A 21,946-nucleotide genomic window follows, 5' to 3' on the forward strand; every position below is an offset into this window, starting at 1 on the left:
GAGCTCACCCCTTTTTGTTCCTTTTGTTTTCCTTACAGGAATATAAACACTTTTGGGATTGGATTGGATAGTTGATTGCCAAGTTGAGCTAGAGTAGATATCTTTTGTATTGCTCATTGAATGAAACCCTTATGTCTATTGGGTTCATTTCTTTTAATTTGGCAAAACCGTACATGTATCAACTTTTGAATAACTTTTGTATGCCACTTTGGATTGTACATGCTTAATTCCAACATGTAACTATCTGCTTGATGGTCAGTTGAGTTTTGACGTGTCGGTTACTATTCATGGCCGACTCCGGTTCCATTTTTTTTTATTTGGACATTTTAACTTGTTTACGCGCGTTAGTATGTTCCGAAACGTCTTGGATCGATGTGAACTGAACCGTTAGTCCTGGCGAGAGCTGGGCGGGCAGTCCGCTAACCCCTTTGGTTCGCCCTAGGGGAAAGTGGGGCTGTCACATTAGTATAGTTTAGTTTATGGCTGTTGAGTTAGGGTTTGTGTAGTTGGATGTTAGAACAAGTTCTATGGTGCAAAAAAACAAATTAGATTAAGGATTATGGTTAGTATTTGGTGATTTTGGGCTGACTTGTGAAGGAATTTCGGACTACTCATAGACTGATATAAGTATGATTGTTAGGTATCAAATTGGTTAGGAAAAAACTTGCATAAGAATCATAAGAACGGACCGTACGGTTGTGGCGCGTAAAACCGGCAAATCTGGGAAACTAGGGCAGTTCAGGATCCGAACTTTGGCTTTGTTTTTCTCGATGTTACGTATGGATTCAGAAGTTCCTCAAAACATGAAAGTTGTAGCCTTGTAAGTCCTGACAATGCCTGTAAAATTTCAGGTCAATCGGATTAGTGTATCCTGAGTTATAGATGAAATACTCAGGCCTGTTTTGAATATCAGATTCTGTGCGTTTCTAGTTTAGCTTCTGACCGTGACTTTTTGGTTTTGATACCGTACGATCTGGGTGTTGACTCCTTCATAAGAAATGTAGATATTGGTTTTAGCTTCGAAACGGTATGAAGTGCGTCAAAATTCGAGTTTCGCACCTCCCGTTATGACCAAAACAAGATTGATCGTCAGAACTGCCTTTGAATCTGGACAGTTCTGACGGGTACTTTGGCACTCAATTTTTGTTCTGTTCTGAGTAGATTCAGGTCTTGGCCAAAACATCAAAGTTTTAGCCTTATGTCTCAGCTTTCTAATGCCTTTGGAATTTCCTGATTTGGATTTGTGAGCTGGGAATTACGGTCCAGCAAACATACCCTGTTCGTTACTCTAGAGTGCGAATTCCTGGAACGGTTTTCTACACTTTCGACCCATCTCTGTTCAAATCCGGAGTTAGGTGTCTTCATGAAAGTTATAGACTTTTCTCTTAGCTTCACAATGGTATGTCATGTACCTTGATCCGACACTCGTAGCTTCGATTAGGCTCAAAACAGTTTTGACGGCAAAATGGCTAGGCCGCCATTCCCGTTTCCGTATGCCGTTTCCGCACTCGTATGTGCCGATTTTGCCGTTTTGTTTGTTTTAGGCATATTAGTGGCCGTTTATGATATTATGTGACGTAATGTTCTATTTCAGACGGTGGTGAGCTAGGTGGAGCCGGTGGGGCCTACTAGCTACTCTTCGCGACGCGAATTTCGTCCTTTTGTTTTCCTTGTTCATTGAGAAAGTATTCAGGCCGCTCTTATGTGTTAGTTGCTTATGTATTTCGATATGTATGAAAAGGGTACCTAGGCGAGGGTGTACTTTATCGCACTCGACCTAAACCCTAATTTGCGCACATATTTGTACATGACATATGTATACGAATCATTTTGGAACTAAACCCCTTGAGCTTGTGGCTCGGGGTGACTTTTGAGTAAATTTTGTGAAGTTTGTGAGTTTTGGGCCCGGTCTCATGACCTAGATGGACAATTCGAGCCGGTTAGGGCTTGGTCGAAGTCAGTCCAACCTGGTTTGAGGTCACCAAGTTTGTGAATCCGGTTCACCGATTATGTGGACCAAGTTTGTGACCCGAGCTTGTGAACCAAGCTCAATTTCGTTCGTTCGAGCAAGTTTGTGAGGTGTCTGGCCAGAGAGGGTGATAAGGTGTACGGTGGGAGTACAAGTGAAGTTCTACGGACCATTATTTGTGGTCGACGGAGTGTCGGCAGGAGGTCACGCATGGCAAACGATCTGGCTTTGGAGCCACCTGTATCCTTATTATGTGATGTTACTTTTATGCTTTTGCTTTACTCTTACTGTGTAACTGTTGTTACGTGAAATTTACGCTTTTGCCCCTGTTTACTTACTAAGCATATAGCTTACCCCTTTCCTTTTGTTTTCCTTAGCAGGGGCCGACGCGGGGACTTTTGGCACATACACTAGTATAGTTAGGGTTTCTTGTAATAGTTGGACAATTAGGATGTTTGTTTTTGTTGTGGTGGTTTGTATAAGGACCCTTCTTAGGGTCTACTCTTTGGTTTTGGTTATAATTATAAGGATGTAATAGTATGAGCAGGTACTTTTGAAGAATGTAATTAGAACTTTTGGGGATTGTATATATTGTATATAATGCTCTTTCGATTTATCTAGTTTTATTACTTTAAGTTTTGAGTCCTGGCGCGAGCTAGGTAGGCGGCCCGCCGATACCCTTGGATTCGCCCTTGGGAGAAGTGGGGTTGTCACAGTTTCTCTTAAATGTCCAATGGCGAAAGTAAGGACATACATTTGGAAGTTATTCCTTGACAGTTTATGGAAGTTTAAGCATAATCACCTTAACTAACTTCTAATCTTGACATAACAAGGGATTCTAATCCCTAAGATTCTCTCACTTAATTTTTGAAGTAATTCTAATCTAACTTGTCTTTACTTTTACTTACTTTCTCGCACCATACAACCTAAATGATTGGTTTTATCACCTAATGGCCAGTTTTATATTTACTGCATTTGCTATATGGTCTGTTGTACTGCCTAACTTTGAAGTTATATGGTCAGTTGTATTGCCTAAACTAACATCTTTGAAGTCTGATTTTACCACTTAATTAACTTTCTTTTTACCTTCTTAACTTTGATTGTCAAGATAATAAAGTAAGTGATTATACTCAAGTGACTGCCAATTTCTAAGTTCCTGTGGGATTGACACCTATTATCCCTATATTCAATAAATGAACTGTGCACTTGTGAAAATAGAGTAAAAAGGTTTTAAAATTTGTAGTGTGTAAAAAGTCTTATCAAGTTTTTTGCACTGTTGTCGGGGATTTAGACTAAAGTATAACATTAGAGTTAAAGCAAGCTTTATTAATCTAGACTTTATCTTTATTGGGTTAATCTTATATTGTATTTATGTTTTAGTTGTTTATTTTGGTTATTTTAGGTACTAAGTTCTTCACCAAAAGCACAAATTGCCTTCAAGAATTAAACATGGCGAGAAGAGCAAGAAGACGTGTCCAGCAAGACCAAATTGAGGTCAAAATTATAGGTGAAATTTTCATCAAAATGGAAGAGCAAAGGGCAAGACTTTTGAGGGATTATACCTTGCCAAATGAATCGGAAGCACAAACAAGTATTGCAAGGCCAACAATTAATACAAACAACTTTGAAATCAAACCCTCATTCATCCAAATGGATCAACAAAATCAATTTGGAGGAAATGTAATGGAGGATCCTAACACTCATCTAACTAATATCATGGACTTATATGGTACAATCAAAATAAATGGAGTAAATGATGATGCAATTAAGTTAAGATTGTTTCCCTTTTCACTTTGTGACAAAGCGAAAGTATGGCTTAATTCTTATCCACCTAATATTTTCACTTCTTGGGGTGAGTTGACAAAAGCATTCTTAAATAAATATTTTAAAAAGGGCTAAATTTCATATGGATATTATAGGTTTTAGTCAATATAAAGGTGAGTCATTATATGAATCTTGGGAGTTGTCCCCACCATGGGCTCCTCGATTGGTTGGTCATTCAAACCTTCTATAATGGACTCAACTACCCAACTAAAATTAACATAGATGCTGCCGCCAATGGAGCTTTAATGAAAAAATCAATCGAAGATGCTCAAATTTTGATAGAGGAAATGGCCTCTAACAACTATTAATGGGCAAATGAAAGAGATAACTTAAGAACAGCGGCTAATATGTATGAAATTGACACTCAACTTTTTAAGTGCTAAATTGAAAAATATATTTAATTTCTCGAATGGATAACATTGAGAGGTTGTTAAGTAAATAAGGGAAAAATGGTTCAAATTCTCATGTAGGTGTTGCTTATTGTTCAACAGGTGGTGGTAATTATGATAGTATTACTTGTTTTCACATGAAGCAAGTTCATAATGTTAATAACTATAATTGGCCACCTCAAATAATTCTTTTTCAAACACTTCTAAGCTCGGTTGGAAGAATCATCCCAATTTAGGGTAGAGAGACTAATCGAATTCTCAAAAACCTATTAATCCACTCAATTTTCAAACAAGGTCACTTGAGTCATGTTTTTCAACTTTAGAGATCAATTTTGAAAATTATGTTCATGAAACAAAAGAAAAATTTGATGATGTTAAAATGAACATGAACAATATGATGATCATGATTAGGGATAAGCAAAACCAATTAAGCAATATTGGTAATTCCATTAATTTGAGGCCACTAGGTGAATTTTCAAGTAAAATCGAAGTAAATTCTAGAGAACATGTGAATGCAACTACTCTTAGGTGTGGTAAATAATAAAAGGATAATCACCTTGGTAAAAATAGAAAAATAACGAAAATAGGGATAAAAGCGAACAAGAAGGTAAAAAGGATCATGTTCCAAACGAATTTGACATGCCTTTTTCTCATATTTCTAATAAGATACTAACTCTATTTATTTTTCTGATAGGTTGAAGCAAAGCAATAAGGAGAAGGAATTTGAGAAATTTACTCAAATATTTATGCAAATTAGAATTAATATTCCTTTTATTGATGCTATCTTACAAATTCCCTCTTATGCCAAATTCTTAAAGGATATTATATCAAGAAAGAGGAAAATTGAAGATCATGAGACAATAGCATTAATGGAGGGTTGCTCGACATGCATTCAAAACAAGTTTTCAACGAAGTTTAAAGATCCGGGAAGTTTCACTAAACCTTGTACCACTGGACATTTGAATTTCACTAATACTTTATGTGATTTAGGTGCAGGTGTATCGTTGATGCCACTTTCAATTGCAAGGAAGCTTGATTTGAGAGAAATGAAGGATACAAATGTTACTCTTCAATTAACGGGTAGGTCAATAATGCGTCCGATTGGTGTAATTGAAAATGTCATCATTAAGGTGAAATCATTTTTCGTACCAGTAGAATTTATTGTACTTGATATGAAAGATGTGACGGCCCCACCTCCCCCTAGGGCGTACCCCAGGGTTCGGCGGACCGCCTGCCTAGCTCTCGCCGGGACTCAGTCGTTCACTACATTCCTCAAACAGATTACAATATAAATCTCAAAAATTACATCAAATTCTCCAATAATTACATGTTATAAGCGAAGCGGAAACGATTCCCCAAACTATACATCAAATGATTCCAAATCCAAACTGTACAAGATATATGCCATCCAGTCACGTGAATAAGTACTACAAGTCCTTCCTTCGCCTTGAGCCCTGTGGAGGGGAATAAAATAGTTTTGGGGTGAGCTAAAAGCTCAGCAAGTAACCAGTAAAATCAGTAATCAAATCGGTTTCACAATAGTTCATTTCAATGATGTCATAAATCAAACGATAAGTCAAGAAACAATTACAACATTTACAAGAAACCATACATGAAAAGGATACGTTCGTTCGTTCATTCGTTCATTCGTTCGTTCTCCTGTCATTCCCCTTTCCTTCATTCATTTGAAAATGCATTTTTCATTTGTCAATAAAACCCTCGTTCGTTCGTTCGTTCATTCAACCTTTCCTGGACATTGACCAGGCTCCACCAACCTCCACCAACCTACAAGGTAATACTCGAGTATACCAAACGTTCACCCAGGTCACCATATCGCCCGACCAAGTCCGCTTCTAGCTCGAGTCGATCGGTAACAAGGGGCAGTGGCCAGTTCAGCCAAAAGGCTTACATTCATGCACAAGTAACATTTCAATCGTTCCATCTTTGAAAATTTCACATTTATCGAGGTCGAGTGCGATAAAGTACACACTCGCCTAGAAAACTCATTTTGGAAATCATTGAAAGCACTTAACACGTTATCAAACAATAATACAAGTCATGAAGTCAAGAAAATACAACAAACAAGGAACACTCACATGCAAGCACGCATGATATGCAATCGAGTAAATAATGCAAGAAAACAGTTCAAAAGTAACTTTGGAAACAGTTTAGGGTCACTCACCTCCACGGCTCAGGAACCAACCATCATATATCATTGTCTTGCTCAAATCCAAGTCTTAGATCACAAACTCAATGCAATCAAGTCCTTTCAAAGTTCGGACAACACTTCCACTAAATTTGCTTACTTTTCCAGCCGTCAAGGCTTCATTATTTCCTCAGCCAGTCCCAAAGTCACACAAATAAATTCATTCAATAGCCGTTCAATAAGCTCCAAGTAGTACAAGTACAATTCAAGCTAGGGAAAAGTCCGGAAATGAAAGTTAAGTTCTAAACCATAAAAACAGTTTTGACATCAGTTTGCGGTTTTGGCACCACTGGCACTACGATTATCGGATGGAGGTGTAAGATACACCATTTCGAAGCTAAGAGATAGGGCTACAATGTTGAAGAAGGCTATTCAGTCCAGTTTCGAGTGTAACCAGGTCAAAAATGCAAGATACTACACCAGAACCGTAAAAATAGGTACACAAACCGCATTCTGGTTCAAACATCATAAGTCAGGCTCCCTAAGTCCAAATCAAGTGATTCCAAAGCCATACGAAAGTTAGGATACACGGCTACAATTCATCAGAAGACCTCAACAACCAATTCCGAAGTATTCCCAACCACAATAACCAATTACAGACGCAATTATCAAATTCGGGTAGAAACAGGGCAGCAGGGGTAATTCAGTCTTTTCACAAGCTACGTTGCTCCGATTGACCTGAAGTTTTGTAGGCATCTCTAAAATATCATTCCCTACAACTTTCATGTTTTAATCCAAGGCCAAATCATGCATTTTCATGGTCAAAAATGGAAAACTACACGAAAACAGAAATCTGGGTGCGAAACAGGTTTCATGGACAGTCAAGGGTATTTCGGTCATTTCACAAGATACAGTGCTAGGATCAATCTGAAATTTTTCAGGCAACTATTTTACACCATTGGCTACAACTTTCATGTTTTGGCCAAAATCTATTTCGGTAAGGAGCATGGTGAAAATTCATAGTCAGATTGGGTGAAATGACAACCCTGTTTGCTGAACTCCTACCTAGACCAGTCTGGGTATTTCCGACTTTTGACAAGCTACCGAGCTCAGATTGAGCTGAAATATTACAGGCAACTATAGAATTTTATTCTCTACAACTTTCATGTTTTAACCTAAGGCTAATTCGGCCTCTAGCATGCTCAAAAAAATTCGGACAGAACAGGCCTGTTTGGAACCCTAATCTGGAATTCATGCATTCAAGTGCTAATCTTCCACAAAACAACATCTAAAACAACTAAAAACCACTAATAAGCAATGAATTGAAGTAAAGAGGATGTTCTAGGCAAAATACCTTAAAACCACAAGAAAGGTAGTAGCTTGGAGCTTGCCCTTCAAAATCACTCCACTCAATCTTTTAATCTACCTTAGTAAACAACTTTGATGGAGGGTTTTGCAGAAATTTTGGTTAGAATTCAAGATTGGGCAAGAAATTGAAGAGCAAATGAAGGTTCTCTCTTGCTCACTCTCTTTCTTGTGTTCAGCCAACAAGCTAAAAAAAATGGAGAAGAATGAAGCTCCAAGATGGCTTTAAGATGACTTAGTCTTCACTTGGGTCAAGGGTTACTTTTCCTCCACCAATCAAATTTAAGCTTAGGAAGACCTTAGAAGCTTCAAGGTTACTAATATCTTACTTTGCTAAGTCTCACACTATGTGTCGCGCCCCACTTTTTGATGGTGTGAAAGTAGTGTGTGGGATATGTATGCGAAAAATGAAAATAAAAGGCCGTGGGATTGTGAAATTGCGACGGTTTGGCCAAAAAAAAATAGTTCAAAAAAGGGTTTTTTGAATGGAAAATGGAGTCGCCACTTGGTATAGAGTTAGGGTGTACCAAGAAAAGTTAGTTCTGCCAAATAAATACACATAACATATTGTAGCAACGAGATAAAGCAATCGATACAAAGAAATAAAGCAATAAAAGGGAAAAAAAGGGTTGGATCCCTCCCCTCGTGAATAGTGTCCCTAATAGGGTAAGGCAGACTCTACCCTAGGTAAACTATCATGGATGCATGCGGTATTGGCTCACTAATGCATCTAGACTCGATAGGTTTTAGGTCCCCGAGCCTTCAGACTTGGAAACCAAGGGTCATCAATCCCAAGGTTCTTTATCGATGGCTCGAGCGATTCCCCAGACATTGTTACGCACACATCGTGTCACGGCTACATGTCATGAGTGAATCTATAAAAAATCCTCAACCTTCGACTAAAAGCTAAAGGCTATGAACCCAAAGCTTAAAATGGAAGATTGAGTGACCCCTCGGATCATGCTACGCACACATCGTGTCGCGATCACAAGTCCAAGTGAGTCGCCCAAAATCCTAATAGGGTGGAGTGGCGTGACAATGTGACAGCCCCACCTTCCCCTAAGGCGAACCAAAGGGGTTAGCGGACTGCCTGCCCAGCTCTCGCCAGGACTAACGGTACAGTTTACGTCAATGCAAAAACCATGCAACCACGTAGAAGGCCTTCTGCAATTCTGGTTTCCTTTCCTATATGATATGCTGTATTTCATTATTAACCAAATGCATCACCAAACAAACATCAACAACCACAAAACATCACTCCTAATCATCAACCAATTCGAGTGACAGTTTCATTACAAGACCAAAACAGAAAATCTGGATCGGTGGCTACCAGAGATACAAGAAATATCAACCAAAGAAAGGAATAAAGTGCCGCAATTTTCCAGTTGCAGCTTTGCCGCCATTTTCCTTGATGCTTTGGATCAAAACATGCAACTTCATCAATCATTTTGCACAAGATTTAACTAGCAAATTGGATGAATAAAAACCAGGTTCTTGTGGCCTGTTACATGAATCAAAGACATGAAAGCTAATGCAACTTCATGCTATCCACAAAGAAAAACAGATTTCTTCAACACTTTGCCCTTAAGATTTCAGCAGCCAAAACAAATTTCAAACGCAGCTTGCTCTGAAAACACAATTTTTGATCAAAATAATGTCGTGAAACTAAGCAACAAGGCCCATAACTAAAATGCAATCCTACAAGTTCCGGCAATGCTACATACAAAGAAAATTCAGAATTTTCTTGTTTTCTGCTGCACTTTTCATTCGACAACTTTTGCAGCTCCAAGAAACTTTTGGCTAGCAAGATTCAATTCCAGCTCAAGTATGTTTAGACACAAACACTCAAAACCAATCCAAGCCTCATAACAACCATTTTATCATTCAAACCAACCAAAACATAGAAGAAAAATCATGCAAAGGCTGGAGAATTCTAGGCAAAAGGTTCGGCAGTGTAGACACCAAATTTTTGAATAATTTTATGTGGCATCTATTTCATGATTTTCATTTTAGATTGCTTGCATTCGTTGTTTACTTTTAGTTTTAATTTTTGGTTTTAGCTTTTAAGTTTAAAGTTAGCGTAGAGTTTTTAGAAAAAAAAGAAAAAGAAGACATCAAAAATATGTTTTAGTCATTTTGTTTTTATTCAAAGCTTTCTTGAAAGAGAAATGAAAATGAAAAATCACAAAAAAGGAGAAAAGAAAATTAAAGAAAAAGGAAAAAATAGGCTTTAGTTGGATTGGAAAAATGAAAAAAAAGAGAAAAAGGAAAAAGGAAAATTTGTTCACAAAAATATGTTTATTTCTTTAAATTCAATCTTTGGGCACTTTAGTTATTTTTATTAAGTTATTTTTGAGAAAAGAAAATGAATGAAAATGAAAAAAGAAAATGTGAAAAGGTGGAAAAATGGCCATTTTTGTTGTTTTTAGTTGTTTAGTTTTTAAATTATTTTCATTATTATTACTATTATTATTACCTGGTTTTTTGTCAATTTGTTATTATTATTTATATTTTATCATTTCTGTATTTATTAAGTTTTTTTTAAAAAAAAAAAAAAAAGAAAAAAAAAAAAAAAAGAAATTGATTCGCGGCATGCAAGTTGCCGCGACTTGCAAAGTGAAGATTCGGGTGCAGGCCCTTGGCTGCAAATTTGGACAGAGGTTGCTGGGTTTTTTAGGGTTGAAGTGTTCCATATAAAAGGCAAGAGAAAACACAGCCGCGAGGGGAGGGCTTTCGATGAGCAAAGGAGAGGAAAAAGGAAGCAATGACGGACGGATAGGAAGGAAAAGGAAAATTTCAGCGAGAGAAAAGAAATCTGGGGAGGAAGGAGAGAGCTTTGGGGGGGTTGCTAGATGAGCAGAGAAAGAGTATGGAGGACTAAAAAGAAAGGCAGCCGACAGGGAAATAGAGAGAGGCGGGGGATCAAATCTGAAGGAAGTGAGCCCAGAAGCAGGAAAGATAGCATCTTTGGGTTCAACAAAGGCCCTTTTGTCGATCATTTCAGCCCTTGTTCGGCACTTGAAAGGGATAAAGGGGGTAAAACCTGAGGGCTGATAACGGACTGAAACCTAGAGAAGGAGAGGTTAGAACGGCTGGAAATCTAAAGAGCAAAGGAGTGGGAAGTTTGGGAGAATCAGAGAAGGTTAACATAGAAAAACAGCCAACGTTTTTGAAATCATCAATCTGCGCAGAAGTCAAGTTGATTCTCGACAAAGTTCCCACAAAGCTCTGCCTTTCAGATCACCTCACGTCTTGCTCTGCCTTTTAAAGGACCAAAGGTAATGCTTTCCAGTTTTTTTTTTCTCTTCTGCCCATCGATTACAAGATTTACCTCAGAAGTATTGTAGCCTTTGTCGCGATTCCTGTCTCTGTTTTCTTCCTCCCTGTGCATCCAATTTGTGAATCTATTTGGGGGGGGAAGGATTTCGGTTTGGCCTGAATTAGAGGATAGAGATTTGAGTCTTTTGTTTGATGTTCAATGGTTGTTTCTCGGGTTGTTTGAATAAGTCAATCCAGAAATGATTTAAAAGCTGCCGACAGGCCTGTTTTGAGGTTCCTGGATTATTACTTCTTCATTTTGTCCGTGGATTTCAATTTTAAGTGAAGTGAATGTTTGGTTTCGGTCATCTACTTGGCAGTTTGATTCTCGAATCTACACATTTGATGATAAAATGGGTGGAAATATGTTAAAAGATTCTGTTTTTACTGAAGTGGTTGAACCTTTGCATGTTTTGTCGAAAACGTTGGGTTGATGACTGTGGAAGTCTGATTTGAATGTCGTGTAAACTAGCTAGATGTCTACTATGTTTGGTTGCTTGGGTTATGTGGTGGAATATATCTAAGTTGAGGTGAATGAGGTGAAAGTTTGCTGCATTTTTTTTTGTATTCCCTTCCATGGTATTTTAATGAATTTTCACACTTAAGTGGCATGCTCAATCTGTCATTAAAGAGAAGGAATGGACAGCTTTATTAGATTGAGTTTGCATGTTTGAGTCACATTGAAACATTGGAACTAAGATCAAGCACCTTGCTGGAAAAATGAATGATTCAGATTGTCAAACCATTGTTGCATGCAAGTTTTTCCAGAATTTTTGCATGATCATGTTCTAAGTTTTTCGCTTGTCAATGGTGGTGAATGCATTGCATTTGGTCTTTGGATGACAAATTGGTAGAACTGATTTGAGTGTTTGCATGCAAAGATGGTCAAGCTAAGATAAAAAGAGTAAAAAGCTGCTGCATCTTTTTGTCCTTTTGTTTTCTTTTCCATGGCTGTTTAAGGGGCCCTCACGTTTAAATTGCTTGTTAAATCTGGTTTTGAGGAGAAGGAATGGAATGATTTGACGTTAAGTTTACGTTTGAGTCCTTAAAACACTTGAGCTATGATTAAACACCATGCGGGAAAACTAAGCAAATCTGGTTGCCGAATGCTGGCTGGAACTTCCTCTAGCATTCATAGGATTTTCCTTCCATGTTTTGGTGTGTTGAGATGTTGAATTTGTGTGTCACGATGCCTAGATCATGAAGCTGCGTTTTTCTTTCTTTCTTTATCCCAAATTCTTTTGGTTACATGTCCAAATGTATGCTCATGATGAATATATGCCTGTTAAGGTTGCAAATTTCCTGAGTTTGCTGATAAGATGCATCCGCCATTTTTTCCTTCTTTTTGTTACTTTGCTGCAATCTTTCACGCATGTAGCAGCTGCGTTGTTGACTCTCAGTGGCTCTCACCAGAATCTGAGTTCATGTGTGATTGTTTCTGGTTTTAATTTCGCACTTACTTCGGTCGTACATGACTTTTCTTGTGCTTTTAGTTTCTTTTTCACATTGTTTCTCCTGTCCAGGTTGCAATTTGTTTTGGTTTCTCATTTGTGCGGCAGATTTGCATGATGTTTTGCTAAGCCTTTCTGTTTGATTGAATGAAATGGGTTGCTTGTTTGAATTTATGATGTTAGTTTGGAAAAATCGCATCAAGGCTGTGGTTAAGGAAGTTGAGTTTGATAAGAAAATGCAGCAGATTTTGTTTTGTTCGATTGGAATGCATAAACATTGCAGAAACAAGTCTCTTACGTGGGATTGCATGCTTTTGCATGAAAAACAACTTTAGAAATTACACTTTGACCCCCCAAGTCTCCCTTCATTTCACTATGACCCAACCAAAGCCTTAGCACGCTTGTATCCTCTCTATCAAAGGGCAAATTGAGTCACGATTTAGGTCTCCCCGTACCCATTATGCATGAATTCCCTAGGTTCATGCATCCACTCTATCATTACACTTTCATTTTTTCCTCCCATTTGCACATGTACACCTTTTATCCCTCCATTTGCACACGTACACCTTTTATCCCTTCACTTGCACACGAACACTTTTGTCTCATTTTGCACACGTACACCTTTTATCCCTTCACTTACACACGAACACTTTTATCATCACTTGCACACATGTACTTCATATTATCATTTCACATACCGCACCTTGCCCACTCACGTGCACACTCTCACTTACACATTCTTGTCTTTTATTTTTTTTTTTAAACTCATGCCTTCACATTGCATACATGCATTCCATCCATTTGCATCTCACTTGCATTATTCGTGACTTCTTCGAAGGATCGTTATTGGGCTTCACAATTAATGTGATTGGCACCACTCAACCTTTGAAGGGAAATTTCCCCCAATACCCCTAGGTCTAGGGTCTGCATTCATGTAGTGCATCCAAATGTAATAAATTCTTTGGTTAAAACAAGAAAATTTTTTGATTAAATCATGCAACTAGCCTTGGCTAGGTCGAAGGGGTGCCTTGGATTTTTATCCTTGCCTTCCCCTTCGTCAAATGTGACTCCCGAACCTTTTTCATTGGTTTACGTGGATTAGGAGTCGTTTAAAAGGGGTTTCTTACAACTTTTTCCTAAAAATTCATTTTTTAGGTGACTTGGTACACCTTAACTCATTACCAAGTGGCGACTCCCATTTTTTCAAAAACCCTTTTTAAACTATAATTTTGGGTCAAATCGTCGCATTTTCAAACCCCCATTTAGACCCATTTTTCTTTTAAATCACGATTCATTTTCCAATCACAAAATACATTTTTAAACCATTTTATTTATTTATTCAAAAAAATGGGGCGCGACAGTTGGCGACTCCACTGGGGACTTGAGAGTCCGAGCAATCGATTTAGTCAATTCTTTTCTTCTTTTAACCTTTTCATTTATCACATTGGATGTTTAGGATTGCATTTTTTCCTTTTTTTAGGATTTTTGCATTTTGCGTATCAACTCACTTCCTCACACATTCGCCTACGATTGTTTGGATGGATGGATGATTTATTTATGTATGATTTCGCGCTTTGCATTGCATTTGGGGGGGGTGTGTGTCACCCTTAGAGCCTTGCGATTGGTTCTCGACCCCTTCCCTCAAAATAGGGAACACTTCATACGTGCACGTTTACTTATTGCTATCCCACTTTATTTTATTTTTTCGTGGGCGTTTCCCACACCGCCTTGTAGGATTAGGATCGATCGCCTTGGGTAGGCGGCTGGTGTGCGCTGCCCCCATAGCTCTACCTAAGGGATCACTCGAGCCACCGACCAAGGGCCCTGGGGGTGATGACCCTTCGCCTTTAGGTCTGAAGGCTTGGGAGCCGAGACTTATCGAGTCTAGTTGCATTAGTTAGCCCCAGCCTCATGCATCCATGTTAGCATTTTCCTAGGTTAGAGTCAGCCTCACCCTCTTTTAAGCACATTAGGCACGAGGGAAGGGGTTCCACCCCTTTTACTTTCTTTTATTGTATTTCTTTTCTTAATTGCTTCCAATGTGTTATGTGAACTATCAATTGCACTAACCATTCTTTTGTTTTCTTGGATTGCATTCATGGGCCTTAGCAATAAGAGGCCTTTTGGCACTCTTTTAGTGACTTACCCACTAGATGACTCACATGTTTAAATTTCAGTTATTACACTTGATTTTCAATAAATACATTTCATTTTTAGACCTTTTCCCCCCGATGCATTATTCATGTCCTTTAGGCCACATTTGTCACATATTTTATTGCTTTAATAAAATGGCATCATGCATCTACCTTAGAAGGGAATGCCACATAGGGAATCCCATTTTAGAAATAAACCACCCCATGTCTCGGATATATAATCCAATGAGACCTGCACGTTTACCTTTCTCGTACCATCCAAAGGGGTAGTGCACAAGGTAAGGTAAGGATCTGATCCTTTTAAAGAGAATAAAGCAACTTTTGCACATTAGGATATGAGCATCTAGGAATCACTTTTTGGCCATTTTTTTTTTATCAAAATTGGTAAAATTCCCTTGCGTAAAGGACGTTAATTGGAAGAAATTCACAAATAATTCCTTATCGTTGAGACAATTAATAAATTGGGGCCAAATCGTGATTTTAGAAGGCTCATAGACTATTTTTTTGAAACAACCAATGGCCGAACGATTCAGTCGATCCGTTTTGTCAATTAATTTTGAATGAACCATCATTTGACCAATTTACCCTTTTAGGGTCATTCGGTCAATTTTTGAATAAATCAATTTCATTCAATTCATTTGACCAATTTACCCTTTTAGGGTGATTTGGTCGATTTTTGCATAAATCATCAATCTCCATTTTATTCCTTGGACCAATTTACTCATTTCTTAGGTCAATTCAATCAATTTTGAATAAGTCATCCGATTTCATTTGACTAGTTTACCCTTTTTAGGGTGATCTAGTCAATTTTGAATCTATCATTCGATCCATTGGACCGATTTGCCTAGTTTTAGGGCGAGTTGGTCAAATCATCATTTCACTCGATCTGTTTGATCAATTGACTTCATTCAATTCATTTGATTAGTTTAATTCATTCTTAGGGTTATCCATTCAATTTTGAATAAATGCATTTGACCATTTTACCCTTTTTTGAAGGCGATTCGGTCGATTTTTGAATAAATCATCCATTTTATTCAATCCATTTTGTCAATTCATTCATCATTTGACCAATTCATTCATTTGACCAATTTACCCTTTTTAGGGTCATCCGGTCAATTTTTGAAAAATAATTCATTCATTTGACCAATTTACCCTTTTTAGGGTCATCAGGTCGATTTTTGAGAAATCATCCATTCATTTGACCAATTTACCCTTTTTAGGGTCATCCGATCGATTTTTGAATTTCATTTAATTCATTTGACCAATTTATCCTTTTAGGTTGATTTGATCGATTTTTGCATAAATCATCAATCTCTCTTCCATTCATTTGACCAATTTACCCTTTTTAGGGTGATCTGGTCGATTTTTGAAATAAATCAAATTTCATTCAATTCATTTGTCCAAATTACCCTTTTAGGGTAATCTGGTCGATCTTTGAATAAATCACCAATTTCATTCAATTCATTTGATTAGTTAGGGCAATTTTGTCGATTTTCGATAAATCATCAATTCACTGGACCAATTTACCCTTTAGGGCGATCTGGTCAATTTTGAATAGATTCTCGAACTCATTCAAATTCATTTGACCAATTTACCCTTTTAGGGCGATCTGGTCAATTTTGAATAAATTCTCGATTTCATTCAATTCATTCAACCAATTTCATTTTTTAGGATGATCCGGTCCATTTTGAATAAAATTCTCAATTTCATTCGTTTGACCAAGTTCCTCTTTTAGGATGATCCGGTCAATTTTGAGTAAGTTATCAAATGTCACTCAACTCATTTGACCCGTTTCCCTTTTTAGGGTAATCCGGTCGATTTTAAATAAATGGTCAATTTCATTTCAAACCCATTTGACCAATTAGGATTTCAATTTCGAATTTCAAAATGGAAAACCTAGTCGATTTTGAGAAAAACATCCATGGCATCCAGCCATTTGATCAGTTGGAGTTTTGACCCGGGCTTCACCGAGAAAATTTTGTCAACGAATTCCAATCTCTTCGATAGGAAGTTCGTCAAAGTCAAACCCGTGCGTTTTTGCAAACTCTTGTATCAATCAAAAGCAATCAATCCCTTCGGACGATGTCCTCATTTTGATAAACGTCTCTTCTCACTTCAATTGACCAAATTTTTCAAAATTACTCCTCACTCAATGAGTTGATCGGATCCATTAGGTATGGTATAGTGCCTACCCTAGAGGATTGCATCCTCATTCTAGGCCTACCCTTGGCACAAAAAAAGGGTTCCCCCATAGGACATGCATCCGAATTTTCTGGATATCTACTAACTCTTGTCTTTTTCTTTTCCCTTTCTTTATTTTCTTTGGAATAACTAAGCGAGGATTGAATCTAAAGGTAATTTTTCAAAAATTCTCAGGTAATATTTAAACATAGCTTCTCGTCGAAACCCCATCATAGCGCGATCCCGTAGTCAAGTCCAAAGGAATCGTGTAAACATGAGTTCACAACCAGAACAGTCAGATAGGTCTGCTACTACCGCTCAATCCGAGACTGCAAGTTTGGGGATTCAGTTGACTGAGATGCTTACCAAGTTTGGAGAGATGGCGTCTGAGATGGCCGCTCAAAGGAAGTTGGATGATTAGCTAATTAGCAGCGGAGTTCAACCTGAACCTGTACCCGCCAGACAGCCTGAGCAAGAGACATTTGTCCTACCTTCGGCCCACGCCACTGTTACTCCATCATTCCCTATTGCACCTGAAGAAACTTTCACCTATCCCACCACAAATTTGCCATACACTTACCCTCCTCATCCTTCATTTTTTCTTACTCACATGCGAGGTCCACAACCCCAAATCACTTCAAATATACCACCTGAGCCACATACCTTTTATTACCCTGCTGCTGAGCCATTCCTGCCGGACCATACTTTTCAAACCAGGCCAGAAATGGGGGAATCTTCCGCTCCCGCTGATATGAAGCTGCTTAAGCGCCTTGATCGTTTTGATGAATTTATAAGGAAGAGTCAGGGGGTGAACAAGCAAGGAGTCCTGGATTACGATGAGCTTTGCCTTTTCCCAAATGTGCAATTGCCTGAGGGGTTCAAAACTCCGAAGTTTAACAAGTATGATGGGACGGGTAATCCCAAGACACACCTCCGACTGTTCGCCAACAAGTTGGGTAGGCCAACAGATGATGAAAATCTGCCTTTGAGGCTATTCCCAGAAAGTCTGGAGGGGGATGCACTCGACTGGTATTCTCAGTAGCTCTATAAGAACTACCCCAAAGCTGTAAACATCACTTTTCTCTGTCAACAATCCTGTTAGCATGTACTCGGGGTCCAAGTAGCCAAATGTTCCTTGCACCATTGTAGATACTTGATTTTCATCTAAAGGAGCCAATTTTGATATTCCAAAGTCTGTGACTTTTGCAGTGTAGTTTTGATCTAGAAGTATGTTTGCCGATTTGATATCTCTATGGATAATCGGTGGTGAAGCTACTGAGTGCAAATATGAGAGAACTCCAGCAATTTCTGATGCTATTCTTAATCGGATATTCCAAGAAAGATGCTGTGATTTTGTTGTGCTGCTTAAATGCTCGGAGAGAGTACCATTGTCGATGAACTCATAAACAAGTAATGGCACTTCCGTCTCTAAGCAACATCCTAGAAGTTTAACGACATTTCTACTATTAACTTGGGAAAGCATAATCACCTCATTAATAAATTGATCAACTTGATTTTCGTTAACTTCTCTGGACCTCTTAATGGCAACAGTACAAGAATTATGGTCTACTAAGATTCCTTTGAAAACTGTGCCGTATCCTCCACGACCAATAATTCGAGTTTCCTCGAAATTATTGGTTGCCTTTCGTAGTTCTTCAAGAGTGAAAATTCTAGCAACATTTGTGTTTCTTCCTTCTTGAGCCAGTCGTTGCTGTAGCATTAATCCACCATTTTTCCGGAAAAACTCCTCCTTCAATCTGTTTTCCCTTCTTTTCCTCAATTCCAAACACAAATAAAAGCAGCAGAAAAGTAGAATTGCTGTGCCTATGCCAACACCTGTTGACAAATTTGACTGAAAAATTAGCAAATGATGAGATCTATCGGATGCTTTGCAGCTAAAGACTCTAATTTTGCAAACAAAATTTTCGCACATACCTTGGCAACCATCAGGGAGATATGGGTTGCCTTCGTATCCTTGATCGCAAGAACAACGGTATCCCAACCCCTTAAAAGGTTCGTAACAGTGACTGTTTTTACCAGAGCATGCATAAGAGGTCGTGTTTCTTTGGGCAACTTCACATGACCCCTCCTCAATGGTCCAATCCACCACGACGGGAAGACTTAAATCATTGCTTAAGTTGGTGAGGTTACTTGCAGAAAAATTGAAAGCCTTCTCTTCGACCACAAAAGCGTAGCTGCAAGGATTGAAATCCCACACCTTGGTGTGGTTATTAAGACTGGTCAAGCTCACATTAATATTCCATGCCCCTGGTGGGATATCAGTCTGGCAGCAACCGATGCCAGAACAAGAGCCATCAATTACATCTTCCTTATAATCACAGGAAGGGATACATCCAGTTGCGTAGCTCCGGTTTTGACCAAAGCCTTTAACTAAGGCCAAGGCATCACAGCCAACGACAATGAATTTATTAGCTGTACTACTGAAGGTAAAGCGTTTAGATAATCTCGTCCATGGTGAAATGTTGTCCAATAAACTTCCGTTTTTATCATAGCAATCAGATGCTATATCCTGCATAAGGTGTACCTGACCTTCCAGAGATATTTCTGTGACATCGACTGCGTTCTGCAGAACTGTTTGAGGGACAGAGGTTGAAGAGTTGGTGCAGTTGATAAAAAAATATTTGTTAAGGTAACAATCTTCCGTAATACCGAATGGAAATGGAATGCTTACATTTCCACAATGATCTTTGCAGCCGGGCATCGCTATAGGAAATGTTGGGGGTGTCAAAGTTGAAGCGGAAGAAAGCATTAAGGCAATTACCAAATGCAAGAGCATCGGTAAAATGAACCGATTGAAGCCCATTGGAATTGTTTTTCAAAGAGAGTTGCAAGTTTCCTTATACGGAAGAGAGTTGCAATTGTTAATTGTGCACTTCTAAGGACTTTATACTTACGATAGGGAAGACTTGGTTAGTAAACCCAAAGAAGGCCTACGCATTTTAAGATTGAAGCTTCTTCTGTAGACCCCAAATAGGGACGTTTTATAGGCATTCCAAGTAAAGGGAAGACTTAGCCAGTAAACGCACAAAAGGCCTACGCATTTTACCATTGAAACTTCTTCTGTAGACCCCAAATAGGACGGTTAACTTCAAATGAATGCAGTCAAGATATAAAGGAGCATTTGTTCACACTAGTCTCTGACGACCATGGGGTCCACGTCTTTACGGGGTTGCTTATGCTAACGACATAAAGACTCTGTAAGGGAAGACTTTCAAGTCCACCCTACTGTTTCCATTTATTTACGTGAAAAACAATAAGGGAACCGATAAATTTTTTCCACTTGATATGAGAAAAAAAATCATAAATGTGTTTTTGGATGTAATGTATGTCATGAAAGTAATTACGATGTGTGCTTCGGCCGATGAGGTTTTAGTCTGCTTAGAGTGTATTTGATAAAATTGAAATTTGAAATCTGAAGGCGAAATTCATTAAATTATTAAATTGTTAAATACCATATTTGATGCATTTGAGTGTATATCATATTAACTGATATGTGGTTAGTTTATTAATTATTTTTTAGAGTAAATTTTGTCTAGAATAGTTGGTGCCACTCAATTAATTCAAAAGTTCTAATTTTTGTTATCAAATGCGTTTGAATATATTAAAATTTGAACTTATTTAATTTAAATGTTGAATCTAGTTATCAAACGGAGGCCTAGGATTGAGATTCCAAGATTTAGAGGGCTTGGGTTGAAATCTCTCCTCTCTTCCCCCGCTTTTTAAATTTCATTCCTCTTCTACTATAAAAAAATTTAAAAAAAAATAAAAAATATATATGCTTAGAATGGGAGGATTAAAGAGGAGTTAGGATTGACTGAAAATCTCGACTCAAAGATAACAATCTTGTGTCATGCCAAATGGGTATGGGATCTTTACTTTTCCAGAGGTATCAATGCAGCCATCCTTGGCTACAGGAGGGTATGTTGCTGCTGGTGTGATAGCTGGCTTCAAGGACACCGTCAACACGAAAAGTATCATTTGAACAAGCTTCATCACTGGGGAAACTTTGGACTGTGATGACTATTTAATTTTGGGATGATGAGTTTTTTTTGGTGTTCTTGGAGGAGGCCATATTTCAATATATAGATCCTTCCCTGAGCAAAGCCACCCCAACATTAGAAAGTCACTCATCCTCAAATTGACTTGGCAAGTTCACTTGACTTATTCTGATACCGTGTGGTATGGGTTCCTGACCGTTACTAATTGCATTTCAGCGCTATTTCCTTTTTTAACACTACGCCATCTTCTGTGTGTGGACTCTTTACTTTTTTTTCATCATTTGTGCTACAATTGCAACATCAATTCATATGAGCACGAAACTCCAGTCATCGTGGTCGAGGGAACGGAATTTTATCAACTTTTCTGTGTTGAAAATTGTGGAATCAAGAAGAGATCAGATGATTGACTTTTCCCTCTATCACCTCTCTAGATAATAGAAAAATCGCCAGTAGAAAACTTGGTTTTTTTGTCCCATTAGTTTCCCAGCATGTACTCTACTACCACCACTACCAAACAAATGAACGAAGAATTGCAATTATAGTAGATGAACAAAATAACCTTAAGATTAACCACAAATTTCTTTATTTTATTTCCATTTTTGTGGTTAATTAATTAGTCATGTGTCATCACATAAGTTAATATTCTTATTGTCTAAAGTCAGGTGCTTTTTTATTCTCTTTTTTTAATTCAATCTAGTGAACATGTGACTGCAAATAACATTATTTCGTTAGTAATTAGGGAAAATCCGTCAATTACACTAAATTTGCTTCAATTGGAAATATTGGGAACCATATTTATTTTTGCTGAAAGTTAGGAACCAAAATTACACTGGTGCCAAACATTGGAGAGGACTAAATTCACACAAGTGCGAAACACTAGGGACTAAAACTTTATTTTTTTTCCTTTTCCTATCAGTATGAAATAACCCTAAGTTGGTTCACCACATCTTAATTAGTTGATGCAATCGTGAATAAACTAGTGTTCTTGGACATTCTAGTCTCATAAAGACTGCTAACCTTGTGCATAAATGTAGCCTGCACATGCATTAGCTGAGGGCATGTGAAGCACTCTAAATACTTAGGATGGTTGACATGCAATTGAACACAGTTTTCAAGATTTCAATTGGATTT

General features: G+C 38.0%; 1 protein-coding gene across 1 annotated transcript; it reads right to left on the minus strand.

Moving 5' to 3' along the window:
• Window positions 1–17,217: 17,217 nt before the first annotated feature.
• On the minus strand, window positions 17,218–19,518 carry LOC140005096 (wall-associated receptor kinase 2-like). Its single transcript, XM_072045293.1, has 3 exons — window positions 18,732–19,518; window positions 17,819–18,632; window positions 17,218–17,239 (listed from the first exon to the last, which is right to left on the minus strand). The coding sequence occupies exons 1-3, from the start codon at window positions 19,516–19,518 to the stop codon at window positions 17,218–17,220; spliced, it is 1,623 nt and encodes a 540-aa protein (XP_071901394.1).
• Window positions 19,519–21,946: the final 2,428 nt, after the last annotated feature.

The sequence above is a fragment of the Coffea arabica genome, chromosome 1c, assembly GCF_036785885.1.
Source record: "Coffea arabica cultivar ET-39 chromosome 1c, Coffea Arabica ET-39 HiFi, whole genome shotgun sequence".
NCBI classification, from domain to species: domain Eukaryota; kingdom Viridiplantae; phylum Streptophyta; class Magnoliopsida; order Gentianales; family Rubiaceae; genus Coffea; species Coffea arabica.